Below are 22151 nucleotides of genomic sequence, written 5' to 3'. Positions count from 1 at the left end.
TAAATAACGTAGGGCCTGAGTAGAGTTTCTTAGGGGAGGGGGGAAAGGAGAGCATCTGTGGCTTTTAACCATTTTAGAGGGAACATTTAATTGAAATTCTTTTATTCCTCCCTACTATAGAGAGACCTAGGTCAGATTGTCTCAATGATGATTTCTATTCCTCTTGGTAGATTGAGTGGCATCTCTGAAGATAGGGAATGGAGACAGTACAGGGGAGAGTTCTGTCTCACCTTTAATGTAACTCATTGTAGGACTCCATTGTCTACTCTTTCTCAGTTTCCTCTGCTTAGAGAAGGTAATGAAGTGCCCACTTAAGCAGTGAGGCCAAAACATGTAGGAGATATGGTACAGCTCTGAGTACTCTCTCAGAGAAACTTCTAAAATCTTTGCTCACTCCCTTCCTCAGGGGATCCCTGAGATTTCTCAGCCTTGTACAAGTAATAGTAACTATATTTATTTACAGAAACTACTTAATGTGGATGCCCATGTATCCACCTAATTAACTCAGTTTTAAATTTTATTTTATTACAATGCCCAACTCTGTTCATGTGTCATTGAGTTTTGTGGTTTATTGTTTATATAGCCTTGTGATTACATAAGAAGTTCAAAAATATTAGTAGGAATACAATTTGTGCATATTTTCAAAATTAGATTAGTACCTCCCGCTCTTTTTTTTTTCAAAGGACCATGACATATAAAACATTGAACTTGGAGTCAGGAACACTCAGGTTAAAATCCAGCCTAAGAAATTTAAAAAGATGGTTGTTACCATGCACAAATCACTTAATCCCTGTTTGTCTCCACTTTCCTCATCTATAAAAGGGTTATACAAGGACTTGACTCTTGGAATTGTTAGGGAAACTAGGTGGCTCAGAGTAAAGAGGACAGACCTTGGAGTCAGGAAGATCTGAGTTCAAATCCAGCCTCAGACACTTGCCACTTCCTAGTTATGTGACCTTGGGCAAATCACTTAAGCCTGATTGCCTAGCATCCAGGGCCAATTCCAATCATCTTAATCCATTTGTCCACTGGACCCAGATGTCTCTGGAGGAGAAAGTGATTGTGACTTAGCACAGCCCCCCTCATCCAAATCCAATTCATGTGTTTGTCACAGCATCACCTCCCCTAATGTTATGGTCTTCTTTGAGAAAGGGCAAATATCATCAATCTTAGAAGTGATTTCTAAAATCATGCTTTGAGTCTTGCTGACCTAGATTTATTTGCCAATTGTAAGTTAGTACATGAAGAGGAAGTAAAGAGGGTTTCTCTCAATTGACCTCTGAGAAACTGAGTAATTATTTGAGAACAAATGTGCTTAACAGCTCAGCTCGTGACTTTATTTGTTTCCTTTTTCTCTTCTCTCTTTTTCTTTTCTTTTCTTTTCTTTCCTTTCTTTTCATTCTTTTTCTTTTCTTTTTGATTCAGGAGAAAGGATGTTGGCTTGTTATCCTACAAAGACCATTTGCCTGTGAGCCAAGTGGTAGTTGGTGACATTGACCGACCTGGATCTGAAGCCAAACTGACCGTGGGTCCAGTACGCTGCCAAGGAGACCGTAAGTTGGCAAAGCAGCTGTTTGCCAATTGTTTTCCTCTTCTGGTCTTGCAGCTCTGTGTTTCTAGGCTTCTCAGAATATCTTGAAATATGGATGTACTCTTATCCTTGAGTTCTGCCAGAAACCTCATAAGTCAGTTCCCTCACAGAGCTGAATGAAGGACTGAATAGATCTGTAGGGTGTAGGGAGGTGGCCATAAAATCTCTAGCACAGGGACCCAGATTTGGGCATAAAAGATGCCTATTAATCTTCCTTGTATTGTATATGTAACAACTTTGACTACCTAAGTTTATGGTGATATAAATAGGCATACTAATAGGATAAATGCAGCATTCTACAGCTGGGATGCCATTGAGGGCTGCCATTAATACCATTAGCAGACTATTTATACCACCATAAACTAAATTTAAGATAGTCTAAATAGCAGCATTATGGCTTAATGTATCATTGCAAACTTGGATTATGGCCATGTAAAGTTTGACATTATTGCTATCAAATTTCATCATCAGTAGCACTTGATGATACCTTGTAAACCAAAGATTGTTGCCTTAACTGTCTCTGCTTTCAGGATTAGCAGTGCAAAGAAGAATTTGGGACTCCTTGAGCCTGAAGTGGGAGGGAAGAGAGTTAGAATGATGGAAATCCTGCCTAATTTAGGTTACCATTAGGAGTTAATGTACTTTTGATATACTTCACTGTGCTTTAAATGCATTAGGAGAGAAAAGATGACAAAGATTACCTTGGGGTATCCATCAAGAGGGTCCTGAGCAAATGTTTCCCTTCCCTAGTATATAACTGTGAACCATTTTTAAGAGATTGAGTTTCATTGTCTGGCTTAAGCTAGATGTGTAGAGGTCAGTTATGGCTTGATCTAGCAGCTGATTGGAACAAAAACTTTGACCTTTTACTTCCAGTCTGGGTGTATTTGTATCCTCTTAAACATCCTAGAAGTCCTTCTCCCACCTGAAAGAGGCTCATCATATTGGTGCCAAACTTACTTCATCTCAGAACTACAGGACTAAAATAATACTGACCTCAACCTCTCCCAATATTGGAGATTACAGGAGTGTTCCACTTGTTCTGATGTGACCCAAGTCTGTTGGGAGTTAGGGGCATGTAAGATCTTGAACAATATTCCCTAAAGTGACATAAGGAAGCTAGTCATTTCCACAAATGAGAGATCTCAGACAAACCTTTTTCATTTCCTCAGTTGTGGTCAGTAAAGCACTGACTGCTTGTTTCCTATGTTGTTCACAGGGAAGTGGAAGAGATAAAAATGTTTGTCACTGGATCCCTCCTAAAAGAAAGCACCATTTTAAAAGAATTTAACTCCTACTTCTGTAAATCATGGTAAACTTAGAGCCCTTCAGTACTATGTTATCATATGCACTCAGAGAAGTTTCCCAAGGAAGACAATGATGTTGACATGAGAGCCTAAAATTGTCAGCAATTTAAACTGAACCAAAAGAGAGATATTTTTCAGGATTGCGTAGGTGATAATCCCACTGAATTCTGTCCTGGGAGAGTCTCTTTTCTAGGAACTACAGTTTTAGAAGAATAAATTCATGTAGAGAATGGCAGTTAAGATGGTGAAAGGCCTCAAATTCATTCTATATATGATAAGTAGTTCAGGAAATGATACATTTTGCTTGAGGAAAAGACTTAGGTAGTTCCTAACGATTATCCTTAAATCCTTAAATGACTCCAATATACTTGATCCCAGAGGAGAGTGAAGTGACAAAATGGATAAAATTTAGTAAATTAGTCAATACACATTGACCAAGAGCCTACTTTGTACACAGGAATGTGTTAAGTGCTTATGGCACAAAGAAAGGTAAGTGACATGCATAAAGAGATATATCCCAATAATTAGATCTGTCTAAAAATGGAATACCCCAGAAAGAAGTGGATTGTATCCCTTGTTGAAGGCCTTCAAAGCAATGGATGGATGGCTATTTGTTGGGTGTATCAGAGAAGAGATTGCTTTCCAAGTATTAGACTATTTAGCCTCTGAAATGTCTTCCAACTAAGCTGTAATGTTCTTAATGCAAAAAAAAGGGGATGGAGCTGGTGATTATTTTTCCTTACTTCCTTTTGAAACAAAAAAAGGAAACCTTTTTAAAATTAGTATAATCTAAGGCCAGAAGTTGTGTTTTTGCAAGTACTATTAACTCTGTGTACGAAGACTACACTCAGAGGCAGGTACTAGGGACTGTTTCTTGAGATAAAGAATTTATGCAGAAAAAAAGAATGCTATCCAAATGAATAAATATGAAGTGTGGCCTTTACAAATATCAAATGTTATTTAACTGTAAATTAAATTCATGTTCATTTGGGGGCAGTGTCATTGTTTGTAAATACTTAATATACAGTAAAATGTGATCAATACAAACTTCATAGAGCTGGACATATGACTAGAAAGAGCTAAGATGGATTTTGATGCATGTTTCATTCCTTTATAGTCATGCCATATAAAATGTATATGGATGTAGCAAATCAGTAGGTTTTTTACATATATTTTCTAGTTTTGAGATTAGCTTCTGAACAGATGATAGTTACCTGGCAAGTAACTGATGAAAATTGAGTAATTCTACAGATCTGTATTACTATTTTTAAAGATAAAAATGACACATATATTTTGTGACACACATCTATATATAGATAGATAGATAGATAAATAGATAGATAGATAGATAGATATATGTCCATCTATCTATCTGTTTGTCCATCTAGCTATCTACACATGTATATAGGATTCTGTGTATGCATGCATACACACACACTTTTTAAAATTATTGCCATTCATATTTATCTACCAAATATACCCTAAACTCTCTTCCCTCATGAAGGTACCAACTGATAAGTTTATATTAACCCCCAATTAGTGCCAGGCAGTGTGGTTGATGATGAGGAAGGTTGATGATGAGGGCTTCTTGAGGAAGACCATGATATCAAGGAGGTGATCCAAATGACAAGCACATAAATTAGATTTGAGTGAGGGGGCTACTGTGCTCAATCACCAGCCTCACTTTCTCTGGGTACAAATAAATTATATGCTAGCTAAATTGGAGATAACTTCAGGGAAATTAAGGAATTAAAGAATACTTTAAAAAAAGGAATTCTTTAGTTAGGACTTGAAGGAAGGCAAGAAAGTAAGGAAGTGGAGATGAGGAGGGAGACTTCCAGACACAAAATGATAGCCAGTGAAAATGCTCTGGAGAATCATGTGTGAGGAAGGCTAAGAGAAGCCTGGCAAGGAGAGCAGCAGAATATGGAAAAGGAAGGAAGTATAAAAAGACTGCAAAGTTCAGAAGGGTACAGATTAAGAAGGGCTTTAAAAACCAAAACAGAAATTTGATCCCAGAGGTAATAGAGAACTACTGTACTGAAATGGGAATATATAGCACTTAAATGCAAATTTAACAAATAATTGTTATTCATGACATCCCCTTGGATCCCAAATAAATTTAATTATAGGAAGGAAATATAAATATAGGTTAATGACCTTCATTCTATTCCAACTCGTGTGCTGTCTAGATTTATGCTTTGGGTTATTCTCTCTGGGACTCAATTTTCTCACAGATGATTTCAAGGTTCCTTCCAGCTTTAAGAACTTAAATTGTTACATCTGACACAGTAGCTAGCATGCTGGGTCTGGAGTTAGAAAGACTTCAGTTTAAATGTAGCTTCAGACACTTATTAACTACATGACCTTAAGCAAGTCACTTAGCCTCAATTTGCCTTAGTTTCCTCAAATGTAAAAAATGGGAATACTAACACCTAAGTGGCAAGATTGTTGAAATATTTGTATTGTGCTGTCACATAGAAGGTTTATATAAATGCTATTCCTTTCCCTTCCTTTTTGCTTCCCTAAGCCCTTTCTCCGGTATTAGAGTTTTAAAGTGAATGTCACAAAGATGATCTCTTGAGTACTTCTGAAAGTGTGACAGGACATTTTGTTGCTTCTGGGGTTAACTTTTCTTGATATTATTTACTAAGAATCTGATGTCCAAATCGACAATAAAAGAAAAAATATCAGTCTAAAAATGACTTTTATAGTTGCGATGTACAAATGACTAAAAAAGACATGAGAAAGTGGTAGAGTGATTTAAGACCCAAATTCTACCCTGGAATCCTGAAGAATGAAACAATTTGGGGGACTCTGCCCAACCGTTTCAATGGTTTCGGTTGATTTCATCACACCTGCTGAGTTTCATTTTTAGTTTGATTCATCTGAACCCATAGACCCTTATAATCAAAATGCTAAGGCAAATCAGTGAGTTCCAGTCAGGTCGACTGCACTTCCCATATAGCTTTGTGACATCAGCATGCCCTTGCCTTTTCTTTGCAAACAGGTTCAAATGGAAACCTCAAATCTAAATGAAACTGAAAGCAGGGCTAGCAAAGGAAGGTTAGCAGAGATAAAAAGTCAGGTGAATTTACAAAGCCACTTCTTGGTTAAAACCTACTTATCAAATAATAAACAAAAGAGATATTTGGAAGATGAAGTAGTCTGATTGGTGAAAACAAATTTGCCCAGAAGAATATTACTATTTTTGCAGAAAGTAGGTAAACTTAAATGCATTGAATTTTCACATGGAGTGTTTTGCTATTAAGAAAATCAGATGGCCATAACAATCAGATCCAGGACAAGGTCCCATGAACTTTAGATAAGATTTGAGAATTGTATCCACTATATCTTTCCTTTGAATAGAAACTCTGACTCCAACATATGGGATTTGACTTATCACAAAATAGCTAACAACATGCCCTGGGGAATCAATGTTTTAAAAAATTAAATATAGGCATCTTTATAAAAATGCTCCATTAAAAAGTTATACCCTCTATTTTGCTTACCTCTCATCTCAACTCTGATAGCTAAGAATTTCAAGTAGTAAATATTGAATAATTATAGAAAAGTAATACATGACAGGTTGAAACTTTCATTTCTAAAGTATGAGTGAAATATTTCTACTAGTACATTATCTGTCTTTGGAAACCTTGGAGAAACTCCCAGAATTAAATTAGGCAAGGATTCAGGTTTGTTGACAACTGCTGAAAAGCATAGTTTGAGAAAGCAAGTTTTTTGAATTAGGTCAGGAAAACAGGAAAGGAATCAACAAGTATTAAGTGCCTACAATGTGCTAGGAAGAACTTTAAAATATACAAAAAAGAGGTCATATTTCAGCCTTGAGAATAAAGAAAGTCACTGGAGGAATTAAGTAAGTGAGTCATATGGTCAGATATATGATTACAGAAAATGTCTTTGGCAGCAACATACAGAGGATGAATTGTAGCAGAGAGAGACAAGACTGGAGCTTTAATTAGGAGGGTCTTGTAATAATTGAGGTGAGAGTAAATGAATGATTGAAAAAAATGTTAACTCTGAGTGGAGAGAAGGGGTTGGATGTGGGTGATGTGTAGGGTGAGGAAAAGTAAAGAGTTCAGGATAATGTCAAAATTATGAACCTGAGAGATTAGAAGGTCAGTGGGAACTTTGATCAAAATAAGGCCATTTATAAAAAAGAAAGGATTCAGGTGGAAATATATTTAATTCAGTTTTAGACATGTTGAGTTCATAATAACTCAGGAATCTAGTTTTAAATGTCTAATAGGCGATTGGTGACTTAGGACTAAAGCTCAAGAAAGAAAGAAGGGACTGAGTCTGGGAACAGATCTGGAAATCATCTAAATATAGAAGTTCATGAAACCCATGAGAGTTGATGAGGTTATCAAGAGAAATATTGTAGAGGGAGTAAGTACTCAGATTAAGAACAAAAAAAACCTATGATAGAAGCTTTCGTTGACTACAAAGTATCAGTGGGCAAAATTCTAGTTTGACAGTTTTTAGTATGGAGATTCCATTACTCAGGATTTTTGAGGTGATTCAAAAAAGGCAAAAAAAACTGTCAAAGTAGTTCAAAGAAGATTGATTCAAAGGTCAGAGATAAAACATGGTGTGCAAAGACTAAAGAAAGGAAAGGGGAATTTTATATGCATCCAATCATACTGGGGAGGTTGCCTGGGAATTTAATCATAATCAATGTCTTTATAAAAGCATTGTGTTAAATCCTAGAGATTCAAAGACAAAATGAAACAGTCTATCATCTTAAGGAACTCACATTCTATCCATTTTCTCCCACATGACAGGGAATAGAAAGAATTCTCTTATTTATGAAAAGACAATAAGAATAAAACAATTCATAACTTGAATCTGTTGCTAACAGCACCCAGCCCTTTTTATCTACCCCTAAGGGAGCAGGATTGGCCCTAGAATTCTCAGGGAAATTTTTCCTTATGGATCATAGTTGTTTATCCTCTTTTCTCAAAGAGGACCATGATGTGAGGTAGGTGATGCCAAAACATTCAAAAGAACTGGCTTTAAGTGACTGCAAAGTCACCAGCCTCAACTTTCTCTCCAGAGTCATCTGGGTCCATTGAACAGATATAGAACAGGACAATTTGATATGATCCTAAATACAGTGGGAATAATACTAAACGCAGAAAATATTTCATTAACCAAATAGTCCTCACTCTTCCTTTTATAGAATAGGAAACTGAGGCTAAGGAAGGTTAAGTGACTTGTGCAGGCAGGCAGTAAGCCTCAGAGTGAAATGGCTTCTCTCTACTACCAAATAGATATTTATATTAACTTTATTGCTGCTCACTGTCTTCCACTAGGATAAAGTTAGGTGGCAAAGTAGAAAAGCACCCAACTTGGAGTCAGAAAGAAATGAGTTCAAATCCAGCTTCAAACACTTACTAGCTGTGTGACTCTACATAAGTAATTCTGCATATCTCTGCATCAGTTCTTTATTTAAAATGAGCTGGAGATGGAAATGGCAAACTACTCTAGTACCTTTGTCAAGAAAAACACCCAAATAGGGTCAGAGAATAAGACATAACTGAAACTGGGAAGATATCATCATGAAATGTATTATGAAATAATATAATATGAGGATAGGGGTAAAAATATAATAGAAGGTTCTGAACCAGATACTGAACTTCAGAAAAAAAAAAAAGGTAGGGAGGCTGATGATAACAAGAATCCATTTGAAATGATTGATGTATGGAATAAACCTCAAAAGAGGAAGAAGTGTCAAAGGATACGCAATGGCAATTTACAGATGAGGAGATAAAAGTAATCCATAGCTATATGAAAAAATTGCTCTAAATCATTAATTATTAGAGAAATGCAAATTAAAGCTTCTCTTAGGTACCATCTCATACCTCTCAGATTGGCCAATATGACCAGAAAGGATAATGATCATTGTTGGAAGGGTTGTGGGAAATCTGGGACACTATTACACTGTTGGTAGAGCTGTGAACTCATCCAACCCTTCTGGAGAGCTATTTGGAACTATGCCCAAAGGGCAACAAAAATGTGCATACAACTTTGACCTAGCAATACCACTACTGGGTCTATACCCTGAAGAGATGATGAAAAAGGGTAAAAATATCACTTGTACAAAAATATTTATAGCAGCCCTGTTTGTGGTGGCAAAGAATTGGAAATCAAGTAAATGTCCTTCATTTGGGGAATGGATTAGCAAACTGTGGTATATGTATGTCATGAAACACTATTGTTCTATTAGAAACCAGGAGGGATGGGATTTCAGGGAAGCCTTGAGGGATTTGCATGAACTGATGCTGAGTGAGATGATCAGAACCAGAATAACACTATATACCCAACAGCAACACTGGGGGTGATGTTCAACCTTGATGGACTTGTCAGTGCAACAATCGGAAACAATTTGGGGCTGTCTGCAAAGAAGAGTGCCATCTGTATCCAGTTGAAGAGCTGTGGAGTTTGAACATAGTTCAAGGACTACTCCCTTTAATTTAGGAAAAAAACAGATATCTTATTGTCTGATCTTGTTACCTCTTAGACTTCTTGTCTCTTCCTTAAATATATGATTTCTCTCTCATCACACTCAATTTGGATCAATGTACAATATGGAAACAAAGTAAAGACTGACAGACTGCTTTCCATGGGGGGAGGGAAGTAGGTTTGGGGGGAAAATTGTAAAACTCAAATAATATCTTCAATAGAAAATAAATAAATTTTTTAAAAAGAGGAAGAAGTAACTGAGTGGTGGTGATAGATAGCTTAGAAGAAGTATTGCAGAGCAAAGAATATAGCAACTCATTTCTTCTGGTTCTATATGTTCAAGGACTTAAAAGAGCAACTAATATTGGAAAGATCATTTGGGGTTGCAGTCTTCCCAGAGGACAAGTTTCTGTGAAGGAAAATATGCAAGGAGATATTAAAGATGAAGAGTTTATTGATATTCAATAGGTGTTTCCAGAGGGCATCATGGAAAAGAAATTCAGAAAAGGGAATTGAACCCAGGACTGATAAGATTGAACTAGCTAGAGATAAGAGTAAGGGGAGAAATAGTAGGTGAAATAGATTCTGGTTCTAAATGCTTCATATTTGGAGAGCATAAAAGTGAAAATTTGCTAGTCATTGGTACCAGTTTGCTAATACTTTACAAGGAACTGTGATGATGACAGTTAGTGGTGGGTCAGTATACGTTTTCAAAAAACAAAGTACGTTGGGATGGGAGGGAGGGAGGATGATAAGAGTGAGTTCATTCATGAGATCTGGTTCCCCAGAAGATAAACTATATTTGTGACTACAGTCTACTGGGTACAGTCTAAGAACTCATTCCTTGAGAAGAATGCTTTCAGCTGTCAGATCTGCAAGATGTGGACTGTATCCAAGGTCTTGTTCAGGAGAGCTTTCGACCACTGCCTGGGGTTCAAGGTTTTCTGGCCTCAGCTATAGCCCCTTGGATAAAACCAAAAATGAGTTCTGTGAACTCAGAAAATATTAAATTTTACAAACTACAAGGGAAATGGCAGATTAAGTAGTTTAATTCCAATGCAAAGAATATTTACATTTTGACCATCTAAATACTCCACCCACTGATGGAACTTAATAGCCATCTAAAATTAGCTTAAGAGTTTCTTTGGCCAAAATATCCATCATAATGTGGCCAGTCTTTTGATGAGACTATACAAAAGTAGCTAGGCAACAGAGAGACAGTTTATTAGACCTGTGCTGGAGACTGTTCCAGATTTGTCCATAAGAGTTGCATTGGCCAAAAGATCCATCATTTTGGAGCCAGTCTCTTGATGGGACTCTCCAGAAGTAATTGGACAACAGATAGACCTTCTAGAGCTAGTGTTTTTACTGATACAGATTTTTGAGAAGTCAAGTTCACTCTTCTACCATTTCTGAGGTATCAGGATAGTACTGAACACATCTGCCCTCATATTGTAAGATCTTTGAGAAGAAAAATTGTCTCGTGCTTTGAACTTATTCCTATTGACAAGCACAGTGCCTGGGAATATATTATGTGCTTGCTAATTGATTGGTAAATGCTGCCAACTACTACAGCCAGTGAATAAATTTAGGTTTAGAGCAGTGAAATGACAAAGTTAATTTGTAATATATAGAGCACCTGAAACATCCTTGAAGTGTTATCATAGAATTTAAAGAACTCTGGGTTTGCAATTAGAAAACTTGAATCCATATCTTTCCTCTCTCTTACTACCTATGTGACACAGGGATTGTCATTTAACTCCTCTGAACCACAGTTTCTTTATCTATAAAATAAAGGTTTTTGGCCAGGCATTTTGTAAGATCCCTTCTAATTTTAAAGCAATAAATTCACATTATTTTTAACATAAACATTTATTCTTGGCAAGGTCCTTTAATCAAGAAAGTTGTTAAACCACAAAGGGAAAACTTTGGAATGGATCTCTAGCCCTGGCCCATTCTAATCATCTGCAAGAAAGGCAATAACAAAATATTGGAATACCCAATTTTACCCCTACTGTGATACCAGCCATCTGGAAAACCCTATAGATAATTCACAACAGCAGGAATTGGGGTTTTGAGAGCAGAAAGTTGCTTACTTCTAATTACTACCTTCACTTTTCTCAGTTCTGGATGTTTTTTGGTTGGTGATAAGAGAGAAAAAAGTAGAGATTTATGTGGGGGGTAAACCATTAACCTGGATACCTTTTATTCAATACTGGAGCCCCACTTCAACTTCTACTGGCACCTGAACAGCTGTGAAGCAGCAGGAACCCTAAGGATAAGTAGAAAGCATAATATTAGAGTGCCACCGCCAAAACTGATTCCTACCATGGGGCCAAGAATTCTAGGGCATGTCTGAGGTCAGCCCCAATTACAGAAACAGCCATTTGTGGAAAACAGGAACAAATCTTTTTTTGGTTTGTATCTCAGGAACAAAATTATTTTTATTTTATTTTAAATTATTTTAACCTAGGATTCCATTAACTATATTTAGTGACCCAACACTGCTTGCAAATTCACTTTGTTGTGAGTATAGCAAATCTAGACCTTAAAAGATTTACTTGTTTTGCAGGATACCTGCTTTCTTTGATGAAATTGATTCTCTCAAATATTTCCTGAAATGAAATAATTTGGAAATATTTTTAGTATTATGTCCATTTATAATGACAAAAATATTGGGTTCATAATCAGATCGTTCAGGTTTAGTGTTTAGAGCTAACCTCTGCAACTTACTGCACATGTGACCTTGGAAAAGTCATTCCATTTTTCTGACTCTCATGTTCTTTGTAAAATGAGCAGGTTGGGTGGGATGACCCTCCGTGGTCCTTTCCACAACTAAATCCTGTGATTCTTGAGAGTTCTTCAAAAGAAGAACATTCTATATACAAAAGCAATAAAACTGCGAATTTAATATATGTTGGTGATTCTTATATTTTTTCAGCATATAAACTAGTCAGAAAAATATTTAAATAAAATTATCTGAGTCAGAACTCAGTTGACTTACTCCAAGATTATCCATCCAGCTGTTACCATTTTGTGAACTGAATGACAGAAACTCAGTTAAATTCAAAATGTTTAATTGAACACCTTATATTTATTCTTCACTGTGTTCATCATTACAAGGGATTTAAGAATTAGAGATATCTAGATATTCTAGAATGTTTAAAGTTCCAGGTCTCCTGGAAATTTCAGTCTACATTGGAAATTAGGTAAAGAAAAGATAAAAAGTGGTGGTAAAATTTTGAGTTCCCAACAGAAATAGGGATAGGAATTTTGGCTAAAGAAATCAGTAGTGGTGGCTGTTAGTTTCTCACAGCTCCTTTTCTTGACATTGTTTTCCTCTTCTTTTCTTCAGTTGCTTTCTATGGAAGCCTTTGTCTCAGTGTCTCAAATGTGATCAAGAAGATATTTCAACAATGGTAGCCATAGGGAAATTACCTCAATCATTGTTTATGACTTCTGATGACTTTAGAAATAAAATCACTCAGGGTAGAAAGGTGGATAAACTAGTAGAACATCAAGATAGCCCTTGAGTTCATCCCATAGGACAATCAGTTCAAAGGGATTAGAGATATTAACCTAGAAAAGGAAAAAGTTCAAGGAGGACATGTTAGGTATCTTAATTATTTTGATGATTTTGTAGATAAAAGGATTAAGCCTATTCCTTTAGGTCTCAGGAGTCAGAACTGGCAGAAATGGGTAGATGTTGTAGAGATAAATTTAGACTTGATGTGAGAGGTAAAAAGCTTTTGTGATAACTTACTTCATGGGGTAGCAGATCCATCATATAAATTGAGAGGGTTGGATGGTTATAGGGGTAAAGTATGGAAAACAGGAAATATCTTTAGCATGAATTGGACTAGATGGCTGCTGGGGTACTTTCCAATTTTGAAATTTAGTAATTCTGTTTAATAACTCCCATAATCACATTTTCTTTCCCAGTAGTAAATGGAAACCTACCTTTCTTGCTAGCACTCTGACATTAAGTAATTTTTACCACCTTGCACTTTTTTTTAGAAAATCCTATGGACCTTACTTTGATAAAATCCCTTATCTGTTTGTACAGTTTTAAGCATTCAGAACCAGGGTTAGTAATCTAGGGCCACAAGAGAACTTAAAGGTCATCTCATCTAATCCCTTCATTTTGAATAGAAAGAAAAAAGTCCAAAGAATTAGCTAATGTGCTTTAATCAAGCTCACATAGGTATTTGGGATTCTAACCTAGACTTTATAATTCTATATCCAATGATCATTCTATTGCACTGCAGCTACAAAAAAGTAAAATACAGACAATTGTTTTAATATTAGCATTGGCATGATATAAATAATACTAAATTAATGTTTTCACAGAGCTTGACAGAAATCCACAGATACGGAATGAGGGAAATATAAGTGTTTTTTCTATGTATTGGTTGATTTTTCCATTTTGTTTTCTTCATCTTTTTCTTTTTGCTTCTTAAAATAACTTTTTGTTTTAAGGGATCACACTCTGGTAGGGGAATGAGAGATATGAGGGAAATAAGATGATATAAAAAGATATTAACAAAAATTTATCAAAAAATCAAAATAACAAAAAGTGCCTTGAATTGTCTACTGGAAGTATCGAGTTCTAGCCCCAGTACTATTCCTAATTATTCACATGACTTTGGCAAAGATACTTAGATTCTCTGAGTTTGTTTTATCATCTGTAAAATGATGAAGTGGAACTAGATTTTCTGTTTCTTTCTGGATCTAATATATGTGTGAAAAATCTATGTATTTGAGGATTGTAGATATGTGATCAGACTTTTTCTTATTTTTAAAAAATTTTCACCCATATTTTCTGTCCTATAATCAAGATATGTAGCTGGGCTTTTTTAATGTTTTTCTTTACAGATCATAATGAGAGCACTATGCCATGCTGGGAATTTAAATGCCATCTCAAGCAACCATTCTCCATTTAAAAATGAGATATGAGGGTGTATATACTTACACACACATGCATACATACATATTTCTTTAAAAAAAAACCTTTTTATGTCTTTTGTTTTCAAATTAACTTCATTTCTAAATGTTTCCCCCACCCCTCAAGTTCCATCCCTTGAAACATAAAAATTAAAAATAAAGTTTAGTAAAATGATAATACATCAACCAAGTCTAAAAGTATAATCAGTATTTCACATCAATAGTCCTTCACCTTTGTAAGAAATAAAAAAGGTGCATTTTATTCTTTCTTCTTCAAGGTAAAGATTGAACATAAGCAATGAACCACATTGAATTTCATTTATTGCTTCTGCATCTATTAACTTTGTTGTAGTCATTGTGTTGTTTACCTTTCTCAGCTTATCTTACTTTGAATCAGTTTACATGAGTCTTCCTATACTTCTATAACTTGTCACATTATAGCAATGTTATATTGCAGGAATGTTTCATATTTTATTTAGCCAATGGGCATCAGTTTTGTATGTACTTCTTTGCTCCTAGCAAAAGTATTTTTGTCTATGTGGGTCTTTGTCTTGGGGTACTTGCCTAGCAGTGAGATCTCTAGGCCTAATGATATAGACATTTTAATTTGTGTGTGTGTATGTATATATACATACATATATGTATATATAATATATATATACATACATCTATATGTATATATAATATATATGTATATACATACATATATATTTAAAATATTTTGCACTCTATACTGTGCTAAGTATAACAAAGATATTCAAAATTAGCAAATGACAAGGTCTTTGCCTTTAAAGAGCTTATAATAGAGTTGGAAAGACAAGACATAAGCTTTAGCAAAGTTAAATAATGATAAAAGATTTAAATAACATTTCAAAACAACAATAGAAAGGATGTCGCAAGGCAGGCCATGATTAATTGCCCAATGAATTGAAGAGACAATAATTGCTATAGGAGCTTGGAGGAAGGAAGCATCACCTCATTTATATGCCAAGCTATTTTTAATCCCAACAGAGGTTTTGCCTATTTATTCATCACATAGAAAAAATGAAAATTATGACTCTTTTGTAGCTTGAAATTCCCTTGAATGAGATGTTTATCTTAAAATTAAACTCAAAAGAAAAGTTCCTTTGCTCGGTGTTGATATTTTTTGCATCATTTCTAAATTAAGATGCGCAAGAAAACCAAAATCTACGGAACCATTGTTTAAGTTAAATTAGATTAACCTCTTTCTATCACTCCCTTGCCCTACCCAACCCATGTGGAGCTCTCTGCACTTTTGTTTACCCAAGTCTCAAGGTTATCTCTGTCAAAATTGCAATTAGTCTGTACTTCAGACCTATTGTTAGGGTACTATGCTGAGAGCTATAAACTACCTCACTCTGGCATAATTAAAACAATGTTCCAGTTCACCTGTTTTATGATACCTACTTGGCTTTTCATAAAGCATCTTTTCACAATCCTAACTGTGTTCAGACCTTTAAAACTATAGCATGTTACCAAGGAGGAATGTGAATATTTCAGTCTTTCAAAGTGGTCAGAAGTTCTATAAGCTATAAAAGTTAGGATGTTACAATATGAAGGAAGAAGTCTTTTATCATTTGGCTCTATAATAAAAAATCAATAACTTGAATTTCTGTAGCACCATAAAGTTTGCAAAGCACTTTATTCCATACCTATGAGGTAGGCACTAAGGGTTCACCATTCCCATTTTGCTTTTTATATTACTTTTTTTCAATCCTTGCTTTCAAGGAGCTTATATTCTATGAGGCAGAAATAGTAAAAATTATGTACATTCAAGATTCATACTGAGTAGATAAAACTTAAGAGATTTGGCATTCCAGGCACTGGAGATAGAATAAAGCCATAGGGATGAAAGATAGGGTGTCATGTTCAAGGAATAGTAAGTAGACCAGGAGACTGATTGGATGAAAGTAACATATAAAAAAAAAAACAGAAAAACAAAGAAGAGGGTATTTGCTTTAAATAGTAAACAAAGGGCTTTATATGTGATCCATTAGATTGTGAGATCCTCAAGGGCAAGGACCCCAGCACATGTACTAGAATATAATAATTTTTGTTACCTGACCTGATGAAATAGGAACCCTTTAGAGTTTATTGATGAGAAGATCAAACAAATAGATTAGATAAACACTTTTTTTAAAAAAAAATCACTGTCAGGGTGGCTAGGTAGCACAGTGGATAGAACACTGGCCCTGGAGTCAGGAGAACCTGAGTTCAAATCCAGCCTCAGACACTTAATGATTACCTAGCTGTGTGGCCTTGGGCAAGCCACTTAACCCCATTTGCCTTGCAAAAACCTAAAAAAAATCATTTTGTCAATTATGTGGAAGATAGGTTGGAAAAAGATCTATATGATCTAAAAGATCAAAGTCCTCTGATCCTGTCTATGTGATTATTCAACCAATATTGACTAACTTCTCTTTACTTTCTGCCTTGATCACAATGAATCTTATTTGGAATTTGAGAAGATTCCTATTTTACAGTTAAAAGAAATACAGAGATTGCCCTATCCTCATTCATCCCATTCATTCATTTTGATAATTTTATTAAACACCTGTGGAAAAATGTGTTAGGTGTTATGAAGAACAAAAAAAAAATGAATAAGACATCAAGGAGCCAATCATCCATTAGGGATCTGCCTTTGACATGTCCCAGAAAATAATTGCATATAAGGAGATTTTCGAAAGTGAGACAATGTGGTTTAATAGCAGGAATGCCAAATTTGAAATTACAGGACTTAGATTTAAATCCCAGTCCTGCCACTTATCAATTATGAAACTGATACCAACATCACTCCTCTGTGCTTCATTTTTCCATCCATAAATTGGGAATAGTAATTGAACAGCTAATAAGGCTGTTGTGAGGACAGTACTTTGTCAATTTTTAAATAATTATATAAATTTAAGCTATTGTTATGAATATTAGATAGATAATAAATAATGCAGGTTTGAGAGTAAGGTGAATAGAATATTAACAGGGAAATGAAAATTGACTAGTCTAGGAGTAAAGGCAAGGAAAGACAGGTGCTCCCAGTCTTAGGAAGAAAAGAGGGAGTCCCAGACTTCTCAGCGAGTCCCTTGTAGTAAATTTAGTCTGGCCATGTGGCTTAGGGATGCCCATGGTGCTCTACATGGCCCAAGAAAGAGCATTAGAAAAACCCATCCGGCTAGAGTCAAAGAACAGGAAAAAGAGGAAAAAGAGGGGAAAGTGCTGAAGCTGTGGCACTTCTTGTTAAATACTCTATTTTTTTAATTTATTTTTATTAAAGATATTATTTGAGTTTTACAATTTTCCCCCAATCTTGCTTCCCTCCCCACCCCACCCCAACTGAAAGCACTCTGTCAGTCTTTTCTTTGTTTCCATGTTGTACCTTGATCCAAATTGGGTGTGATGAGAGAGAAAGTTAAATACTCTTCTGAGGTAGGTTGGGCATTGGGCAGCACTTGGGGAGTGGTCTTACAACCTTGGGCCAGGTATCTTCCAATGCCAAACTATATACTGGTTTTTCCTGTCCCAAAATACCTGACCTCCCAAGTTCAATATGTCATTTCCTGTCATACCAGAAGTTAGGTGAAGGGGAAATTGGGGGACAAGATACAAAACAACAGCATCAAGGGCAAACAGGACACAATCAACAGGGGATCAGTTTACATCTCAGGTGCAAACAACCTTCCACAATTAACAAACATTAAAGCTACATTCATAATTCTCTACATCATTTCTCTGCATCAGGCCTAGCTCAGTTCCTATATTACTTAGTCCTACCAAGTTCAAGTTCAAAAGTGACATTGTTGAATGATTCTTCTCAGTTATTCTCAGTCTGGGTCCTAAAGGGCCCAGGATTTACTTCTTTTTCATCCTTTACTGGGAGGATCTCACCAACCCATTTTCAGGATCTTCATCTAACTAAATCACCAAAAAAGACAATATTTTTGTGCAGTAGAGGTGAAATCAGGAGTGATAGAGGGACTTAGCCTGATTCTTTGATAGTCATCTTGAACCAGAGAAAAGAAAAAGTCATATAACCTAAAGGATCCAAGACAGCAACTTAATCACCTGGACAGGTGTGCTATGGCTTTAGATGCCTCCTTATATGACAGGCAGTGGAGTCAGACAACCTCCATAGGGCACAGAGAAGTCTGGGCATATCACAGAGTGCCAGATCACAAAGAGCTTCCGGGTTTCTAAGACCAGTGGCCCTGCCTCCATTTCTTCCTTTAGAAAAGTGAAAGCTTCTTTACAGCTCAATGAGCAAATGTTCATTTGGCCTCCACAGTTGTCTAAGCAAGGCATTTCTTACCTTATTTCAAATGCAGAAAGTTAATTGACTTGAAAATTATTTCTGTAATTCCTATGACCCATGCCTTAAATATTGAGTCTAATATAGATGCACTAGGTTGCCCCCAATTAATTAATGTCATAGTGGGGGTGGATATAGACCTTTTGAAGTAAATTATTTCATTTATATAAAATAAAATGCAAATTACAATGTCTAATGCCTAATATTTTAATGAGAATGCATTATTGGTCATAATCTTAAATGTGGGCATATACTTTTCTCTTACACTTTCTATTTTGGTTTCCTCCATCCCCAACTTAACTAAAAAAACATATACCTTTGTCTTCAGGCTTTGGGAAGTCTTTGGGAATTACTGAGTGCTTAGAAGGAATTCCTACTACTGCAAGAGAACACAGCCAAGTTTATAATTTGTGATTTTAGGTCCAAGAACTGGAAGGCCATGCAGCCCAACCTCTTTTTACAAATCAGTATATTGAGGCCCGAGGAGATTAAGTGATTTGCCCAATGTCACATAGGGAATAAGTGATAGGTCCAGGATTTAAACTTAGCTTTTCTACCCTCAGAAATGAGCCAGCTTTTTGTACCATATTGTCTTCCTACTTATATTCTCAATAAGTTACTTGAAGAACAGAGATTAAATGTTTACATGTTAAACATATTTTAAATTGTGCCATAGCTAAAAGTAGCCATAATTAGAATTTGAATCAGTTGCTCCTGACTTAGTCCATGTTTCTTTACCTCAACACTAAGCTATTTGTTATTGAGTCATTTGAGTTGTATCCAATCTTTCATAATCTAAATTTTAGAGAGTTTCTTGGAAAAGATATTGGAGTGGTTTATAGATGAAGAAACTGAGGAGAATAGGGTAAAGCAAATTGCCCAGGGGCACACTGGCAAGAAAGTGTTTGAGGCCGAACCTGAATTCAGCAAGAGAGTTTTCCTGACTTCAGAAAACTCTGTCCACTGAACCACTTACCTGCCCTGGCTCTTCTCCTTAGCATTTGACCATTAAAAACTTAAACTTCTGCCACTTCTCTTTTCCCCCATGGAAAAAAAAAACAGGCCTTTTTGCTAGTTCTGAGACTAGAGATTAGAATTGTGATATATTTGATGCAGAGGAGTCTGAATGAGGAATATATTTTATCTATATAGGTTGACACCTTCTCTATAACTTAAGAATCATCAAATTAGGTCCCCAAAGCTCCCAATGGTTCAAATCAGATGGAAATACCATTGGGAAATGTTTAGCAAAATAAATAGAAATACAATGCAACACAGATAATTTTAATGTGTGGTTTTCCATGTCAACATGTGACTGAAGGAATCCATTTCTTATTGATCATGACACTGCTTGTCTAGAATGCTGAAAGGCATAGGAAAATTATTGCTGGTCAATCAGGCAATATTTGCTTGTTCCTGTGTTTAAATTCTATATAATACATAACTTAAATATAGCAAGGGAAGTCAGCTGCCCCTTTCTCAGCTCTGGAGAACTTAATAAGCTTCTTTCTAAATTGTTTCACTTTGTTTTATTTTTGTTTTGGTTTTGTTTTCAGTCCAGTAAAAGTTAAGTGACCTGTCCAGGATCAAATAGTATTTTTCAGAGGTAGGAACTGAACCCATGTTTTCCTGTTTTGAGGTTCTCTTCTGTATCTACTATACCACACTATCCCTTCAATGGCAGTATACTCTCTATCTTTGAATGAAACTTGTGAAAAGGAATGTACAAAATTATATGTGAGGTGGCACTTAGCATTGAATGTCATTACCTTTAGCTTCCTTTCAAGATGTTGAAAAAAATTCCTTTTTGATACCTCAAACTGTTAGGAAATATTTTTTTGTTTGTTCGAGTTCTTACAGATATTTAATAGCTCCAAAATTAAGACCAAATTTTTCTTCTACTAAGTAGGTGAGGATTTTACATGACTTGCTATGATTCACACTAAAGGGAGTTGACTGTCTCCTAAGCATCCATAGAAAATAGAATAGCACCTCTTTTAACTTTAAGCCAAGGAGGTAGTAAAACAAAGTTTATTGCCTTAGTCTTCTAGTCCAGGAGGGTAAAACAAGCTATTGATTCCACTTTAGAGTTTAGATTGCAGTGTTTCACTTCTCAGACTGATCACTTCTCAAAGCAGTTTTACATTCAGACTGTTCCAGGACTCTAGAAATCAATTAATTAATTTTGAGATGGTAGTAAGAATATATTTTAAGAAGAAGAGTTAAGTTTAGAATAGCTTGATTCCTAGCTTCAAAAGAAAAACTTCATTTTAGTATGTTTTTTAGTTTTGAGGGTATTAAGGATTCAAATGAGACAATCTTTAAGTTTATTGATTTGGTTTAAAAATGTTAAACTGACCTTTATTTCTTAAAATATATAAATTTTATGGTGAGCTTGTCCTTTTTTACATCAATTTGCTGTCATGCTTCATATACTCCAAATTAACCCTCCCTTATCAAAAGGAAAAATAATCATGCAAAATCAGTTCTTACCTCCATTTCTCTCTATGTAAAAGAGGAAGGTAAATTTCATTGTCTATGCTCTAGAACCAAGACAGGTCATAATTATTCAAAATGCAACTTCCTTTACATGACTTTTATTTGTGTTATTGTAATCATGTATATTGTTTTCTTGGTTTTCTTACTTCACTCTGCATCAGTCCACCAAAGTCTTTCTATTTTCCTTATTCTAAATTCTTCATATTCATTATAGGAGGAACAGAAGAATATTCTAACACATTCACAATTTGTTCATCAGTTTTCTATTCATTAGATACACATTATATTTCTATTTTTTCCTTTTTGCTACAAAAAAAGTGATGCTATAAATATCTTGTCATATTTAGGCATATTTTATAAGAATGATATTTAGTATATCTCTCTTTGATTTTCTTCTTGGACTGTCAGAATTACAAATATGAATGTTGAAATGATTTCATAAATACAGTTCTATTTAGAAAAGTTATATAATTTGCCCAAAGTATTAGAGATCTTCTGCTTTCTCTCTTCCCTTTCTCTTTTTTCATATATGTGTTATTGTTCTTCATTTGTTTCAGTCTTGTCTAACTCTTTGTGACCCCATTTGGGGTTTACATTCTCACAAATTCTTGCTTTTCCTTGGCCCACCTTCTTTCTTCTACCTCTGTTTCTATGGAACCATTTCACAACCCCCCAAATGAAACTTACTTACTAAACTTCTCCAACCCCTGGACACAAGAGTAAATATTATGTGGGAATATAGTTTAGTAAATCAAGAGAATTTTAGGAATCAGAAGACTTCAGGAGCTTGTTTTGAGACTCAGTTGGGATTATTTATGAACTCAATCATTGTTCAGTTGCATGACTTGATACACCCATAAAATGGGATAATTGTTTGATAAGTAGAACTAGTCTAAGGGTAAAGCTAGGGTGATGTGAAAATATGTTGCCCTTGAAGAAGGAGAGGCCAGGGTGACAGAGTATAGTCCAAGTGCCATGGTGATAAAGTCAAAAGAGCAATGGT

At 35.4% G+C, this 22151-nt stretch overlaps 1 protein-coding gene across 1 annotated transcript in view; it reads left to right on the top strand.

Annotated features, from left to right (window-relative positions):
* The window catches only part of CNTNAP2 (contactin associated protein 2), a 2968630-nt gene that overhangs the window by 2428943 nt on the left and 517536 nt on the right, over window positions 1-22151 (top strand). Inside the window, exon 15 of the mRNA XM_074193472.1 lies at window positions 1426-1553. Within this exon, the coding sequence (XP_074049573.1) occupies window positions 1426-1553 (128 nt within the window). The remainder of the gene's footprint in view (window positions 1-1425; window positions 1554-22151) is intronic.

The sequence above is a fragment of the Macrotis lagotis genome, chromosome 7, assembly GCF_037893015.1.
Source record: "Macrotis lagotis isolate mMagLag1 chromosome 7, bilby.v1.9.chrom.fasta, whole genome shotgun sequence".
In the NCBI taxonomy this organism is placed as follows: Eukaryota; Metazoa; Chordata; class Mammalia; order Peramelemorphia; family Peramelidae; genus Macrotis; species Macrotis lagotis.
The sequence above is the reverse complement of the archived record's forward strand: the minus strand, read 5'-3'. Positions and strand labels throughout refer to the sequence as shown.